This window comes from Saimiri boliviensis, chromosome 17, assembly GCF_048565385.1.
Source record: "Saimiri boliviensis isolate mSaiBol1 chromosome 17, mSaiBol1.pri, whole genome shotgun sequence".
In the NCBI taxonomy this organism is placed as follows: domain Eukaryota; kingdom Metazoa; phylum Chordata; class Mammalia; order Primates; family Cebidae; genus Saimiri; species Saimiri boliviensis.
In genome coordinates, this window is record NC_133465.1 from 21,867,225 (window position 1) to 21,884,223 (window position 16,999).

At 47.3% G+C, this 16,999-nt stretch overlaps 1 protein-coding gene across 5 annotated transcripts in view; it reads right to left on the reverse strand.

Annotated features, from left to right (window-relative positions):
* The window catches only part of SMYD4 (SET and MYND domain containing 4), a 43,718-nt gene that overhangs the window by 2,584 nt on the left and 24,135 nt on the right, over positions 1-16,999 (reverse strand). For 3 of the 5 annotated variants that reach the window (XM_074388350.1, XM_074388347.1, XM_074388349.1), the window contains 5 exons: positions 4,388-4,570; positions 3,802-3,977; positions 2,151-2,283; positions 1,196-1,312; positions 872-995 (listed from right to left, as the gene is read on the reverse strand). In XM_074388350.1, the coding sequence (XP_074244451.1) occupies positions 872-995; positions 1,196-1,312; positions 2,151-2,283; positions 3,802-3,977; positions 4,388-4,570 (733 nt within the window). The remainder of the gene's footprint in view (positions 1-871; positions 996-1,195; positions 1,313-2,150; positions 2,284-3,801; positions 3,978-4,387; positions 4,571-16,999) is intronic. The other 2 variants (XM_010339969.3, XM_074388348.1) reach the window with 1 other exon arrangement.

Genomic DNA, 16,999 nt, shown 5'->3' on the forward strand with positions numbered 1-16,999 from the left:
TGTTGACCAGGATGGTCTTGATCTCTTGACCTCGTGATCCACCCGCCTCGGCCTCCCAAAGTGCTGGGATTACAGGCTTGAGCCACCGCGCCCGGCCAAAGTAGGCTTTCTTTGCTTAGAACAGGGGATTGAAAAACATTTTTTTTTTTTAAAGCAGGGTTTCTCAACTCTGACCCTACTGACTGGATAGCGGCTGGATCCTTCTTTGCAGGGGCTGGTGGGGTGCACGGTCCTGTGCGCAGTGGGATGTCTAGCAGCACCTCCGGCCTCTTTCCACTAGATGCCAGTAGCACCCCCGTTTCAAGTCATGACAATCAAAAATGTCTCCAGAGATCCCTTGAGCCCGGGAGTTTGAGGATGCAGTGAGCTGTGACGGTACCACTGCACTCCAGCCTAAGCAAGAGAGCAAGACCCCTTCTCACCAAAAAAAAAAAAAAAAAAAGCCTCCAGGCAGTGCCAAAGGTTGTCTGGGGGGTAAAAATCAACCCTGGTTCAAACAAATGCTTTAAAAGGAACAGGCTGCAGAGTAGAGAAAGGCAGAGAGCCTGCAGCTGAGCACGCTGGGAATGAGAAAGCCAGGGGCTGTGATTAACCAGAGGGGCTGGAAGCAAGCTACGCTGGAGGCTGGGCGAGGCTGCCTGGCCAAGTTCTCTCTGGGAAACTCACTTGAGATCCAAAAGCTTCCCCCATGTCTCCCAGGAGGAAATTCTAAAGCATTAGGTTTGTTAGCAAAACAGAAGGCAAAGATCTTTCCTAAAGAGGAAATAAGGAAATCTCAACATGCTTTTAAAAACACCATAGAAAGGAATATCTAGAAGAGCCTAGGAAAAGAACAGTATGTGCCTGTGAAATGGGAAAGGGGAAGACTCACCCATTGAAAAAGATCTGGGCCAGCTTGAAGAGCTCATGGCCCATTTCAACGCTGGACGGGCCGTGGCGAGCCTCAACCACTCGGAGGCTGTTCTGCAGATGGGTAGCTGACTTCTGCCAGTCCCCTGTGAGGAAAGAAAGATCTTGTTCCAGAAAAGAACCACAGTCAACTGTGGATGCACATTTTTGGGGGTGAGGAAGGTGAATGACAGGACAACAGCCTCAGTTTACAGAGTGGGGGATAACCAAGCAGACAAGGCTGGGCTACGATGAAGCACCCAGGGCAGACGTGTTCCTGAGGCAGAACACGGAGGCCTCGCCGTACCTAAGGCAGCACAGGCCTGGGCCAGGCCATCCTCAATCTCTCCCAGCACGGCGTGCTCTGCTGACAGGAAGCTCTCGGCATCACGCTGGCACCCCGACAGCTGCTGAATGGCTGGCTCTGCCAATTCAGAGGAAAGAAGCCTCACTATACACATAAGTCCACCCCTAGAAACGAGAACCCAGGTCTCAAACTCTCCATCAGCTGCGTTGAATGTGGAAACTCCCCTTGGCCTCCCTGGCTTGTGAACAACCCCTGATGTCCGTTCCAATAAAGCTGCTGTTCTCTTTTCTGTCTGTAGAGAAAGGCGCCAGGCGAGGCCTCCCACATTTGCCCTGGGTTTTTAGCATCCGCCTTCCAACACGACCACCTCTACCTTCCGCGTATGGCCATGGTTTCTCCTGACCCTGAGATCTAAGCTGAAGGTCAACGTTCACAGAGCAGGGTAAGTACACTCCACGATGTCAAGCTCTAAGGTAGGGTTTTCAAGGGTAATGGGGATCTCCGCAACTGTCTTTCTGGAAAAAGCAAGACGCTCTTATCAGTTGGGCTCATGCCCCGCTGCTCTCTAGAAGAGAAGAGCTCTGATGAGGGCAGACCCACCCTTGTAGGAAGTTACGTCACTAAGCCCTGGAATTAACATAAATGACACTGAACTTCTGGAACTGCACAAAGCTCACGGATGTCAGAGCTCACCCGTTGCTTGGCAGGGGTGCTTTAACTTAGCAATCTGATGCATAAGAAAACAACAGCCTGTCATCTGGCCCCTTTTCAAGGGCACCACAGTAACACAGCTAGTTAGGGTTTGGTCTCACTGGCCTATATAGCCATCTTGTGGCTGGCATGGGGATAATTACATTAGGTTCTTCAATCAGTACTGAGTATCCTTAAGTCCAAAATGGATCAGAATGAATAAAAGGGAAGGAGCTGGAGGACCAAAGCAGGGAGCCAGCCTCACCTAGTTCACCATCGCTGAGCAGCTTCTGGGCCATTCCAACCTGCTGCCGAAGGTCCTGTAAGCGAGAGGCGAGGTGGTCCCTGCGGACGGATTCTGCACAGCCTCTGCGGCCACAGCTCAGCACGTCATCTCCCTGTGGAAGTCAGTTTTCTCTTTATTCCAATGCCAGAGTCGGTTATCAGCACTGCCTGTGCTTACATTAGAGGATCGCTCCATAGTTTCTTGCCTCATGGGGGAAAAAGCCTCCTGTAATAATACATTGTGACCAAAGTCTGATTGAATTTGGTTTGATAGCAGCAATTCTAAGGAAGGCAGTCGCTGAGCCACCTGAGATTTCATTTTTGGAACGGAACTGGTCTAGTCCACAGTTTCTTTCCATTTCTAAATCCCTCTCGTGTCTTTTTGGGGCTAGGACTTGAGATGACAAACATTTCCAGTGGTTATGAAAAAGTCACAAGAAAACCAATAGAAAGGCTGGGCGCGATGGCTCATGCCTGTAATCCCAGCACTCTGGGAGGCCGAGGTGGGTGGGTCACTGAGGCCAGGAGTTTGAGACCAGCCTGGCCAACATGGAGAAACCCTGTCTTTACCGAAAATGCAAAAATTAGCTGGGTGTGGTAGCATGCACCTGTAATTTCAGCTACTTGAGAGGCTGAGGCAGGAGAATTGCTTGAATCTGGGAGGCGGAGGCTGCAGTAAGTGGAGATCACACCACTGCACTCCAGCCTGGGCAACAGAGCAAGACTCCATATCTCGGAAAGAAGGAAAGAAGGAAGGAAGGAAGGAAAGGAAAGAAAGAAAAGAAAGAAAGTAACAGAAGAAGGTGCTAGGTGTGACTGTCCTGCATTTGACCTTGGATTTGTGCATTCACCTTTCTAACACAGCCAGCGCTGCACTTCACTCATGATTCCCCTAGGAAGAATACTGTACCGCCCAGCAGAAGGGAAGCCTCCAAGGTGGATGTTTGCTGTGTTTCAAATGCCAGTATCTGTTTTCTCATCTGGCAACAGCATCCCAGTTTCTCACGAGGATGCCTGTCCCCTCAGTCCCACGGCCAGTGCCCTACAGCTGAGGTGTGGCATGTGGTTCACACATGGCTCATTCCCTCATTCCTCCAGCCCAGATGGCTGGAGAAAAACTATCTCTAATTTTCCTCTAGTCATAGTTCTCAGGTCAATGAGGCACAGTAACACCTCTGCCCAGGCTGCTGTCAGAGTGACATGTGTTCTTTTTTTTTTTTGAGATGGAGTTTCACTCTGTTGCCCAGGCTGGGGTGCAGTGGCGCGATCTCAGCTCACTGCAACCTCCGCCTCTTGGGTTCCGGTGATTCTCCCACCTCAGCCTCCCTTGTAGCTGGGATTACAGGCACCGACCACCACAGCTGGCTAATTTTTTTTTTTTTTTTTTTTTTTGAGACTGAGTCTCACTCTGTTGCCCAGGCTGGAGTGCACTGGAACAGTCTCCATCACTAAATGAAAGCTTTCTCTGTGGTTTCTTTGGAGGAGTAACCAGTGTATGGGGATGACCGGCTAAAGTGGAGATGGTGTTACTGCTCTCAGCACTTAGAAGGCCGTGCCGGCTGCCTCCTCAACACTTCTCGCCCTTGGGCTGGATAACTGACCTCCAGGAAAAGCAGAGCAGACACAATTACCTGCATGGGCGCTCTGCAGCTGCTGCAGCAGAAAGCCTCCCACCTGGGCCTTGCAGCCATCCCGTGTCCCTCGCTGTGACAAGCTGGACAGGTACAGTCAAAGAAATACTGAGACCTCAGCTTCTGCTGCCTTTCGGCCACCCCCATCCGGCTCTTGTGAGGCCCTGGAGAGAGATCTGCCTTAGCCAAGATTTAAAGCGAGAGTCAAACACTTCTTAAAAACCTTCAGCCTAGCACAGGGTCTGGACAATTATTTATCATTTGACGGATAACGTTTACTCAAACATTTGTGGAACTAGATACTAAAATAAGCTTCCAAGTTGCTAAGGCAGGAAGGAAGAGAAGCCAAGTTGTTCCTAGCCCATTTTCAGAAGAGGAAGTTTACGGCGATTAAACAGAGAGACACAGTTCAGCCACAACAGGGCCCTAGTAAGAAGGCCCTTCCTTCCCTCCTTCCGTCTTCTTTGGCCTAAGTATGCACTGCCTCTTGCAGGGGGAGTCCCATGCCCGATGGCTGGCTCACTGGCATGCACCCTGCCTGTCCTGTTGGAGGAGGGCAGGGCGGCCGTGCAGAGGCACAGCTCACCGTAGCAGTGGACAATCTCCTGCCCCTTTCCAATCCGCTGTGACGCCCGGATGGTGGCGACGGTGCTGATGAAGGACACGCTGGTGTTGGGGCTGCAGGAGTGGTTCAGGAGGCTGACGACAGGGAAGATGCCTGTGGCCAGGCGCACCTGCCTGCTGCCGGTAACGATGCCCTCTTTACATCCTGAAAGGGCAAGAGGAAAGGAAACATGTGTCAGGACAGGAGCCCTGGCCGTGCTGTCTGTTCTGAGCCGGGCAGCCAGGCCTGCAGCCCATCTGAGTCATGGCTCCACAGCCGGGTCCGACAGAAATCAGATCCGGTCCCCAGGAGGCAAAGTGATATGGACACGAAGTTCACTGGAGTCCTGGGACCTAACGGCGGTGTCTCTACACCACGAAACAGCCAACAATGAGAACTTATGAAAAAGTAACAAAAAAGGAATGATCAGTAGGGAGCGTTCTGGATAGTTTCCTAATGTTCATGAGGGAAGAACACAGAAACCACAGCACCTGTTGAGGCTTATTCCCAAAGACTTTTCTAGTCAAGGGCTTTGTTTATGGGGTCTTTGGTTGGTTAATAGAACAAGTGACCTAGTTACTGCCCTGAACTTGATACCTTGAAGCAGGCCAGGCACCAAGGCTCATGCCTGTCATTCCGAGGCTCAGGCAGAGGACTGCTTGAGCTCAGCAGTTCAAGACCAGTCTGGAGAACATAGCTAGATCTGGTCTCTACAAAAAAAATTTTTTTTTTTTGGAGACAGAGTCTTGCTCTGTTACCCAGGCTGGAGCAGTGGCACAGTCTCGGCTCACTGCAACCTCCGCCTCCCGGTTTCAAGAGATTCTTCCACCTCAGCCTCCCGAGTAGCTGGGATTACAGGCACGTGCCACCATGCCCAGCTAATTTTTTTTTGTATTTTTAGTAGAGACGGGGTTTCACCATTTTGGCCAGGATGGTCTCGATCTCTTGACCTCGTGATCCACCCGCCTCGGCCTCCCAAAGTGCTGGGATTACAGGCGTGAGCCACCGCGCCCAGCTTATGCCGGGTATCTTAAAAAAAAAAAAAAAAAAAAAAACCCAATCACCAGGCTGGGTGCCATGGCTCATGCCTATAATCCAGCACTTTAGGAGGCTGAGGCAGGCAGGTCACCTGAAGTCAGAAGCTTGAGACTAGCCTGGCCAAAATGGCAAAACCCTGTTTGTACTAAAAATACAAAAATTAGCTGGGCATGGTGGCATTCACCTGTAGTCCCAGCTACTTGGGAGGCTGAGGTACGAGAATTGCTTGAACCTGGGAGGCAGAGGTCGCAGCGACCCAAGATCACACCACTACACTCCAGCCTGGACGACACAGCAAAACTCTGTCTCACAAAACAAAATAAACAAACAAACAAAAAAAACCAAATTCACCAAAGAAATAAATAGGTCCAGGTACAAATGTAATGAAGAAAATATTATGAACCATCATGTGAAAATGTTTTATAGGCCAGGTGTGGTGACTCACGCCTGTAATCCTAGCACTTTGGGAGGGTGAGGCAGGTGGATATCACTTGAGGTCAAGAGTTTGAGACCAGCCTAGCCAACATGCTGAAACCTCGTCTCTACTCAAAACATAAAAACTTAGCTGAGGCCGGGCACGGTGGCTCAAGCCTGTAATCCCAGCACTTTGGGAGGCCGAGGCGGGTGGATCACGAGGTCAAGAGATCGAGACCATCCTGGTCAACGAGGTGAAACCCCGTCTCTACTAAAAATACAAAAAATTAGCTGGGCATGGTGGTGCGTGCCTGTGATCCCAGCTACTCAGGAGACTGAGGTAGGAGAATTGCCTGAACCCGGGAGGCGGAGGTTGCGGTGAGCCGAGATGGCGCCATTGCACTCCAGCCTGGGTAACGAGCGAAACTCCGCCTCAAAAAAAAAAAAAAAAAAACTTAGCTGAGCGTGGTGGTGTGTACCTGTAATATCAGCTACTCGGGTGGCTGAGGCTGGAGAATCGCTTAAAACTGGGAGGCAAAGGTTGCAGTGCTAAGATCACACCACTGCACTCCAGTGTGGGTGACACAGTGAGACTCTGTCCCTCCTCCCCCCAAAAGAAAGTGTTTTATAAAGAAAAACATTAAATACAGGAATAATGTCTCTCTGCGGGCAATTCTACTATCTGTTGCTAAGGAGAACAAGTAAATACATTTCACAGGGAATCCAAATGACTCAATTCTAGTTAATAATTCTACAAATTGCATTAAAATCTTCCATCAGAGCTTCTCCGAAGTGCTTTGCTGATTTTTGTTTCTTCTTCCTACCTCGTCCAATGCCCACCTTCTGGCATATGTGCTAATGAGCAGTGAAAATGCTCAAAGGCAGGCAGCAGGAAGGAGCCGTTCAGGGCATGAAGAGCTTGTAGTCTGAATAATCAGCATCTGCATAATTAAAAGTGGACTTGCATTGCCAAGTACTGATAACTGGCAATCTATATCAGAACTTTTGCTAAAATCTTCCAGAGAAGGGTGATCACAATAGAGTAATGTCAGCTCTGTGAATTATTTATAGATTGGTCTCTGACAGAAGTAGGCCCAGGAACTGTGTGGGCATTTATGTCAGAGCTGAGTATCTCTCTAATTATTTCTAAAAAATTCAGTATTGATTTTTTAAAATTACTCAATATTTTGCATTAATCATCTATTCGTAGAGATAATAGAAAGTGAGAATATGTACCTACTTCATCAACCAAATTTAATCGGTGACATTTTGTATTAAAATAAAGAGGGAGTGACTCTATACCACAAGGGAACCTTGCTAATATCCCTAGTGCATTTAAACTGGGATTCAAGTAACGAAGAAAAGACTCATTCACGATACTTCCAGAATGGACATACTCAACTGTATATTTTGCACCATGAGAAGTCTGAGGCTGTGTGTCCAATCAAAGACTCAAACGAAAGGCAGATTCCTTTGTTGTTGAAGAGTGAAAGCAAAGGGTAGTGAACTGATGTGCAGGGACACAGAACCCCATACAACCTTGTCATGACCTGAACCTGGACACATCACGAATGTGCATTCCTACTGAAAGGACCACACGGGTCAACGTCTAGAAATCATCCGTGGCCAGTTCTGTCCCTTGAGATGAGCCCTAGTGAGAGGTTTCTGGGGAACTTTGATTAAATAGGATCTAAGCAAAGATAATAACATACATTTTTATAGGTTTTTGTCAAAGTCTATCCTAGTTAACACTTTAATCCTTCGTCTGTGCTAATGAAACAGCTGCTAATGAAATTCAATGAGAACACTAAATTGGGAGGTATTGGAACCCCAAAGAAATAATAAAATGGGATATAACAAGATTAGAAATATGAGCAGACTGCAACAAAATTAGATGAAATTCCAAAATGAGAGTGAACACTGCTGGTGGGCGCCTAACAGTGGAACTTTCCTGGAGGGCAATTTTGAAATATGAATCAAATGCCTTAAAAATGTTCATAGAGGGCCGGGCGCGGTGGCTCAAGCTTGTAATCCCAGCACTTTGGGAGGCCGAGGCGGGTGGATCACGAGGTCGAGAGATCGAGACCATCCTGGTCAACATGGTGAAACCCCGTCTCTACTAAAAATACAAAAAATTAACTGGGCATGGTGGCGCGTGCCTGTAATCCCAGCTACTCAGGAGGCTGAGGCAGGAGAATTGCCTGAACCCAGGAGGCGGAGGTTGTGGTGAGCCGAGATCGCGCCATTGCACTCCAGCCTGGGTAACAAGAGTGAAACTCCGTCTCAAAAAAAAAAAAAAAAAAAAAATGTTCATAGAAAAATACTCTTATCATTTGAATTATCGGTATTTTTTTCTTTTTTGCATGCGCTTAGGGCATAATTATCTTTATTATTAAAAAAATGGATTGAGGCTGGGTGTAGTGGCTCATGCCTGTAATCCCAGCACTTTGGGAGTCAGATGCGGGAGGACCGCTTGAGCCCAGAAGTTCCAAGTTACAGTGAGCTGTGATCACTCCACTGCACTCCAGCCTGAGCAACAGAGCAAGACCTGTCTCTAAAAGCAGACAAACAAACAAATAACTCATTGAACTTACAAAAGGAATATGTGGGTGTTGAGTTGAAAAAAAAAAAAAAAAGAGAAAAAAAAAAGGAATATGTGGTAGTCAGAAAAAAATTTAAAAACGGAATCTTACAGAGAAAATGATAGTCATTTATAATCCATCAGGCAGATATAACATTTTGTCTTTAAATCCTAACCTAAAATGTGTTTTAGAATTAAAAATACAGGCAGGGTGCGGTGGGTCACCCCTGTAATCCTAGCACCTTGGGAGGCTGAGGCAGGAGGATCACTTGAGCTCAAGAGTCTGAGACCAGCCTGGGCAATTTGGCAAAACCCCATCTCTACAAAAAATAGAAAAGTTAGCCCGGTGTGGTGGTGCACACCTGAGCCCAGCTACTCGGTGGCTGAGGAGGGAGGATCACTTCAACTCTGGAGGTCGAGGCTTCAGTGGGCTGAGATCACACCACTGCACTCCAGCCTGGGCAACAGAGAGAGACCCTGTCTCATAAAACAAAATCAACAAAACAACTCTGCTGCTGTGATAGGCCAACAATGGTGTCTTAATTACTAGAGAAAGATTACAGGGTGGCCGTTTTTATTTACCACTATCTACTTTGATGCAGGCTTGCTCATGTGTACTTTTTTTTTTTTTTTTTTGGAGACAAAAATCTCCCTGTCACCTACACTGGAGTGCAATGGTGCCATCTCGGCTCACTGGAACCTCCGCCTCCCAGGTTCAAGTGATTCTCCTGCCTCAGCCTCCTGAGTAGCTGGGACTACAGGCGTGTGCCACCACACTCGGCTAATTTTTGTACTTTTAGTAGAGCTGGGGTTTCACTATGTTGGCCAGGCTGCTCTTGAACTCCTGAACTTGTGATCCACCCACCATGACCTCCCAAAGTTTGGGGATTACAGGCGTAAGCCACAGCGCCTGGTCTCATGTGTACTTTTAACAGCTGTATTAAAATATAATCCATCTACCATAAAATTCACTTGTTTTAAATGTACAATTTAACGCTTTTTTGGGGACATTTACACAACCCAGTTTTAGATTTTCATCATGATGCATGTTTTTATCTTATTTTTCAGACAGGGTCTCACTCTGTTGCCCAGGCTGTAGTGCAATGGGGGTGATCTCGGCTCACTGCAGCCTCTACCTCCTGGTCCCAAGCCATGCTCCCACTTCAGACTCCCAAGTAGCTGGGACCACAAGTGCACACTGCCACACCCAACTAATTTTTGTATTTTTGTAGCCACAGAGTTTAACCATGTTGCCCAGGCTGGTCTCTAACTCCTGGGCTCAAGTAATCCTCCAGCCTTGGCCTTCCAAAGTGCTGGGGTTACAGGTGTGAGCCACTGAGCCTGGCAGCTATGCGTATTTTTAAGAGCTGATTTTAAGAGCTGTGTTGTTGCTAAAGATGTTCCGTCACTTTGTCCATTGACATCTTAATTTTTGAGTTTTTTCTTGTGGGGGGGGTGTTGTTAAAATAACAATAATTTCATTTGTTCACAATTCTGTATGCTGGCAGTTTTGGCTTAGCTCTGGGGAATGTTTTCTGCTGCTGGCTTTGCCTGGGGCTTACTCACGTGACTGCATTCCTCTGGCACTGGTCGTTTCTCCTCCAGAAAGCCAGTCCAGGCTTGTTCACACGGCCACACTATCATTCCAAGAAGATGACTGTGGAGGCAATTAAGGCTTAGACTCAAAAGTTACATAACATCAATTCTGTCTACTGGCCAAAGCGAGTTCCAGAGCCAGCCCAGACTCCAAGGAGGCGGAAAACACTCTGCTTCTTGACAAGAGAAGCAGCAATGTCAAGCTGCAAAGAATCAACTTACAGGGATGGGGGAAACTGGGGTCATGTTTGCAAAGTCTTCCCCAGAGGCTCTGAGGCTTATCCAGTCTTGTCATGTCCATGATGATACTGACATACACAGAGGTTCAGGAAATTAGGTCTTCTGCCTCTCAGTCCAGTGTTTTCAATTCTTGGGTTTTTTTTTTTTTTTTGAGATGCAGTTTTTCACTCTTGTTGCCCAGGATGGAGTGCAGTGGCATGATCTCAGCTCACTGTAACCTTCGCCTCCCAGTTGAGGTGATTTTCCTGCCTCAGCCTCCCAAGTAGCTGGGATTACAGGCACATGCCACCATGCCCGACTAAGTTTTGTATTTTTAGTAGATGGGGTTTCACCATGTTGGCCGGGCTGGTCTCAAATTCCTGACTTCGGGTGATCCATCCACCTTGGCCTCCCAAAGTGCAATGTTTTCAATTCCTGCAAGGCCCTCTTTCACCTACATCCTTTATCTTCTTTTTTTCTTTTCTGAGACGGAGTTTTGCTCTTGTTGTCCAGGGCTGGAGTGCAGTGGTGCAATCTTGGCTCACTGAAACTTCTGTCTCCTGGGCTCAAGCTATTCTCCTGCCTCAGCCTCCCTAGTAGCTGGGATTACAGGTGCGCACCACCATGCCTGGCTAATTTTGTATTTTTAGTAGAGATGGGGTTTCTCCCTGTTGGTCAGGCTGGTCTCGAACTCCCGACCTCAGGTGATCCTACCTCCTTGGCCTCCCAAAGTGCTGGGATTACAGGTATAAGCCACCGGGTCCAGCTTCACCTATATTCTTTATCTTCTTTTTTTTTTTTTTTTTTTTTTTTTTTGAGAGGGAGTTTCACTCTTGTTACCCAGGCTGGAGTGCAATGGCGCGATCTCGGCTCACTGCAACCTCCGCCTGCTGGGTTCAGGCAATTCTCCTGCCTCAGCCTCCTGAGTAGCTGCGATTACAGGCATGCACCACCATGCCCAGCTAATTTTTTTTTTTGTATTTTTAGTAGAGACGGGGTTTCACCATGTTGACCAGGATGGTCTCGATCTCTTGACCTTGTGATCCACCTGCCTCGGCCTCCCAAAGTGCTGGGATTACAGGCTTGAGCCACCGCGCCCGGCTATTCTTTATCTTCTTAATCAATTATGGTGTTCTTGATATTTGGTACGTAGGTAGCTAAATCTGGCTCTCTCTTAATTACCTAAATTTGATATTACATAGTATTTTAAAAAGCCTCTCCTGCCCTAAGACTATATAAACATTCACTTAACTTTATCTAGATAACTGATGGTTTAATTCTGAAATAGTTAAGTGTTTAATGATTTGAAAAAAGACTCTAATCCTTTTCGGGAGCTGTCATCAGTTTCAAGTTGTTTTTAAGTTTGTAGCTTTAATGCTGACATGAAATCGGACAGTACCAAGACCTTTCACTTCTCTTAAAAAAATAGAAAAGCTATTCTCATCCATTTATTCAAGATGAACTTTAGGACGTTGTCAAGTTCCACGAAAACTCAATTGTGATTCCGTTTGAAATGGTATTAGATTTATATAGGTTCATGCAGGGAACCCTCAAGTTTCCAGTCTTCCCGTTAAGAATATAGCAAGCCTCTGTGGTTATCTAGGCCTTCGTTCACATCCCTCCAAATTAAAATGCCTTTGCATTTCTGGAAGAAACTCTACTCGGTCCTTTAATAAACTGCTGGATGTGATATGGCAGTGATTTATATGGGGTTTCTACATCTACATTCAAAAGTGAGACTGGACTCTGGTTTTTATTATTGGCTTTCTAAAGTGAGTGGGAAAGAGTTCTAGGTTTCCCCACCCCTGGAACAGTTTACACAGCGTAGAAATGAGCTGTTCTTGTATTTGGTGTTGCTCCCCACGGTGGGGTCTTAAACTCCAGGGCTCAAGCATGCCTTCTGCCTCAGCCTTTGATTTTTTTTGAGTGTCTTGCTCTGTTGCCCAGGCTGGAGTGCAGTGGCGCAATCTCAGCTCACTGCAACTTCCACCTTCCAGGTTCAAGTGATTCTCATGCCTCAGCCTCCCTAGTAGCTGAGATTACAGGCACCTGCCACCACATGCGGCTAATTTTTATATTTTTAGTAGAGATGGGTTTCACCATGTTGGCCGGGCTAGTCTCAAACTCCTGACCTCAGGTGATCTGCCTGCCTCGGCCTCCTAAAGTAATGGGATTACAGGCGTGAGCCACTGGGCCCAGCCTTTTGAGACAGGGTCTCTCTGCCACCCAGGATAGAGCGCACTGGCGCCATCATAACTCACTGCAGCTTTGCTTCTGGCTCTACCAATCTTCCCACCTCAGCTTCCTGGGTGGCTGAGATCACAGGTGTGTGCCACCATGCCCAGCTAATTTTTGTAGAGATGGGTTCTTGCTGTGTTGCCCAGAATGGTCTCCAACTCCTGGGCTCAAGCGATTCTCCCACCTCAGCCTTCCAAAGTGCTGGGATTATAGGCATGAGTCACTGTCCTTGGCTTTGATCTGTTGTTCTTCAGAGATGGTTGTTTCTTTTTTTTTTTTTTTTTTTTGAATTATGGTTAAATATGTTCCCTAAAAGTTTTAAAGAATTCAGACTGGGCGCGGTGGCTCACACCTCTAATCCCAGCACTTTGGGAGGCTGAGGCGGGCAGATCACGAGGTCAGGAGTTCAAGACCAGCCTGGCCAACGTGGTGAAACCCCATCTCTACTAAAAATACAAAAATTAGCTGGGCATGGTAGCATGTGCCTGCAATCCCAGCTACTCGGGAGGCTGAGGCAGAATTGCTTGAACTGAGACCTGGGAGGACGAGGTTGCAGTGAGCCGAGATGGCGCCACTGCACTCCAGCCTGGGTTACAGAGTGAGAGACTCCGTCTCCCAAAAAAAGAAAAAAAAAGTTTTAAAGAATTCACATGGAAACAAATAGGTCTGCCTTATTTTTATGGAAGTATTTTATTAACTTGACTCTTCTACAATTGCTGGTTTTTGGAAGTGTTTTCCTCCTTCTGGGACAATTTAGGCAATTTTTTTTTTAACAAACAGGCTCTCACTATATTTCCTAAGCTGGTCTCGAACTCCTGGACTCATGCAATTCCCTCACCTTGGCCTTCCAAAGTGGTGGGATTACAGGAGTGAGCCCCCGTGCCTGGCTCTTTTTTTTTTTTTTGAGACGGAGTTTCGCTCTTGTTACCCAGGCTGGAGTGCAATGGCACAATCTCGGCTCACCACAACCTCCGCCTCCCGGGTTCAGGCAATTCTCCCGCCTCAGCCTCCTGAGTAGCTGGGATTACAGGCACGTGCCACCATGCCCAGCTAATTTTTTGTATTTTTAGTAGAGACGGGGTTTCACCATGTTGACCAGGATGGTCTCGATCTCTTGACCTCGTGATCCACCCGCCCTGGCCTCCCAAAGTGCTGGGATTACAGGCTTGAGCCACCGCGCCCGGCCCTTCTTTTTTTTTTTTTTTTCATCCCAAGAGGGGATCTGGCTCTGATACCCAAGCTGGGGTCCAGTGGCATGATCACAGCTCACTGCAGCTGAACTCCTGCTCAAGCCATCCTCCCTGGTCAACCTCCTGAGTAGCTGGGACTACAGATACATAACACCGTGACTGGCTTCTTTATTTTACGTTTTATAGAGATGGGGGTCTCACTCTGTTGCCCAGATTAATCTCACTCATAGCTTCAAGTGATCCTCCCTTCTCAACTCCAAAGGTATTGGGGTTACAGGTATGAGCCATAGAGCCTGGCTTTTTTTTTTTTTTTAAGATGGAATCTCAGCCGGGCGTGGTGGCTCAAGCCTGTAATCCCAGCACTTTGGGAGGCCGACGCGGGTGGATCACAAGGTCAAGAGATCGAGACCATCCTGGTCAACGCGGTGAAACCCCGTCTCTACTAAAAATACTAAAAATTAGCTGGGCATGGTGGTGTGTGCCTGTAATCCCAGCTACTCAGGAGGCTGAGGCAGGAGAATTGCCTGAACCCAGGAGGCAGAGGTTGCGGTGAGCCGAGATCGCGCCATTGCACTCCAGCCTGGGTAACAAGAGCGAAACTCCGTCTCAAAAAAAAAAAAAAAAAAAAAAAAAGATGGACTCTCGCTGTGTTGCCTAGGCTGGAGTGCAATGGCGTGATACAGGCTCACTGCAACCTCCGGCGATTCTCCTGTCTCAGCCTCCCAAGCAGATGGGACTATAGGTGTGCATCATTACGCCCAGCTAATTTTTGTATTTTCAGTAGAGACTGGGTTTTCTCATGTTGGTCAGGCTGGTCTTGAACTCCTGACCTCACGATCCACCTGCCTCGGCCTCCCAAAGTGCTTGGATTATAGACGTGAGTCACTGTACCAGGCCCTATTAAGTATTTTAAAGGCAAGACATGGAATCAAGAGTTGGTAACTTTCTGCCCTTTAATCTGGAAGCCCCATACATTATGTTCAGAAAAACAAAATGTTAAAAAATGCAAGTGAATGTGCCCAAAGGAAAACATAATTCTGGAAAAAACACTTAACAGCTGTATTTTAGGAGGTAGCAATGGCTCAAAGAAACAGGAGGGCAGAGAAGAACACAGGCTAGCTTGAAACGTGATTTAGTAGTATCAGGGGACGAGGCCAGTCCTATTTTTGGATGTTCCATGTGCTTCAGGATGGGGAAGAGAATCTTGCCCAAAACATGTCTAGCAAGATAACTATGTACCATATAACTTGCCTGCCGACGTAAAATTAAACATAAAAATATACACAAAAATAGGTTGACAAATTCTAGATTACCTAATGTGAGAAGATCAAATGAGCTAAACAGGTATAGTTTAGTTAAGTCACATTTAATATTAATCTGTCTATAAAAACTCAGTTTAGCTAGCACCTAGTTTCTTCCCTCTTGAGAGAGTTAACCGAAAAAATTAGGAAAAGTATAATGAACAGATTGAGTCAAAAAACATTTTCTGTTAAAATGAAGCTCATACAAAGAAAATACTGCAAATGCCACTTTTCTAATAATAGTTGTATCTGCTGTCAGTAGTCACACTGGAGATGTCACACTGGATCAAGATTCTGGCACACCCAACCTTCCCGTCTATCTTAAGTCACATTATCTACAGACTCCAGCTCAGGAAAGCAGGGCTAAGCCGGCGGGTCTGTTTAGAGGTGGCCCCTGGATCAAAGCACAGGCAGTATGTAGGCAGGCAACTTATGGTGCAGTGTGGGGTGGAAGGCTGTGTTGGGCTGGATTCCTCTTGGGAATTTAGAAGAATGAGAAATATGTGTCAATTGGAAAGAGAAAACAGAGAGTAGTTCAGTGAGTTAAGAGTCTGATACTGGCTGGGTGCAGCAGCTCATGCCTGCAGTCTCGGCACTTTGGGAGGCTGAGGCAGGCAGATCACGAGGTCGGGGGTTTGAGACCAGCCTGGTCGACATGGTGAAATCCCATCTTTACTAAAAGTACAAAAATTAGCTGGACATGGTGGTGCATGCCTGTAATCCCAGCTACTCGGGAGGCTGAGGCAGAATTGCTTGAACCCAGCAGATGGAGGTTGCAGTGAGCCAAGATCACGCTACTGCACTCCTCCAGCCTGGGTAACAGAGCAACACTCCATCTCAAAAAAAAAAAAAAAAAAAAAAAAAAAGGAAATAAAAGCCAGGCACAGTGGCTCACACCTGTAATGCCAGCACTTTGGGAGGCCTAGGTGGGTGGATCGCCTGAGGTTGGGAATTCGAGATCAGCCTGACCAACATGGAGAAACTCTGTCTCTACTAAAAATACAAAATAATTCGGGTGTGGTGGCACATGCCTGTAGCCCCAACTACTCAGGAGGCTGAGGCAGGAGAATCGCTTGGACCCGGGAGCCAGAGGTTTGGGTGAGCCGAGATCGCTCCATCGCACTCCAACCCCGGGCAACAAGAGCGAAACTCTGTCTCAAAAAGAAAAAAAAGTTTGATACCTTACTCAGCTACAGGCCCTCTTCTTTCTGCAGTCTGGTTTAACTCTTATTTCTGCTCTCCCTAAGGAAAAACTATACAGCTTTCTCTGGATTCTTGTGTGTGAACCTGTTTTTTCTTGAGACAGTGTTTCGCCCAGCCTGGAGTGCAGTGCTGCAATCTTGGCCACTCACTGCCACCTTTGCCTCCTGGGCTGAAGTGATTCTCCTGCCTCAGCTTCCTGGGTTCGACCGATTCTCCTGCCTTGGCCTCTCAGGTAGCTGGGACTACAGGCGCACACCACTGTACTCGGCTAATGTTTGTATTTTGTCATATTGCCCAGGCTGGTCTTGAATTCCTGACCTCAGGTGTTCTGCCCACCTCAGCCTTCTGAAGTGCTGAGATTACAGGCATGAGCCACTGTGCCAGGTCTCTTGTATATGTATCCTTATAAAAAACTTGCTATTACTATTTATTTAAGACAGTTTTCCTCCATAATCAGAAAATCTCAGGTCAGGTGTGGTGGCTCATGCCTGTAATCCCAGCACTTGGGAAGGCTGAGGTGGGGAACTGCTTGAGCCCAGGGGTTTAAGACCAGCCTGGGCCACACAGAAAGTCTCTTTCTCTAGTAAAAAAAAAAAATTAAGGCCCAGTGAGGTGGCTCACACCTGTAATCCCAGCACTTTGGGAGGCCAAGGCGGGTGGATCACCCAAAGTTGGGACTTTGAGACCAGTCTGACCAACATGGTGAAACCCTGTCTCTACTGAAAATACAAAATTAGCCAGGCATGGTGGTACATGCCTGTAATCCCATCTACTCGGGAGGCTGAGGCATAACTGCTTGAACTCGTGAGGTGGA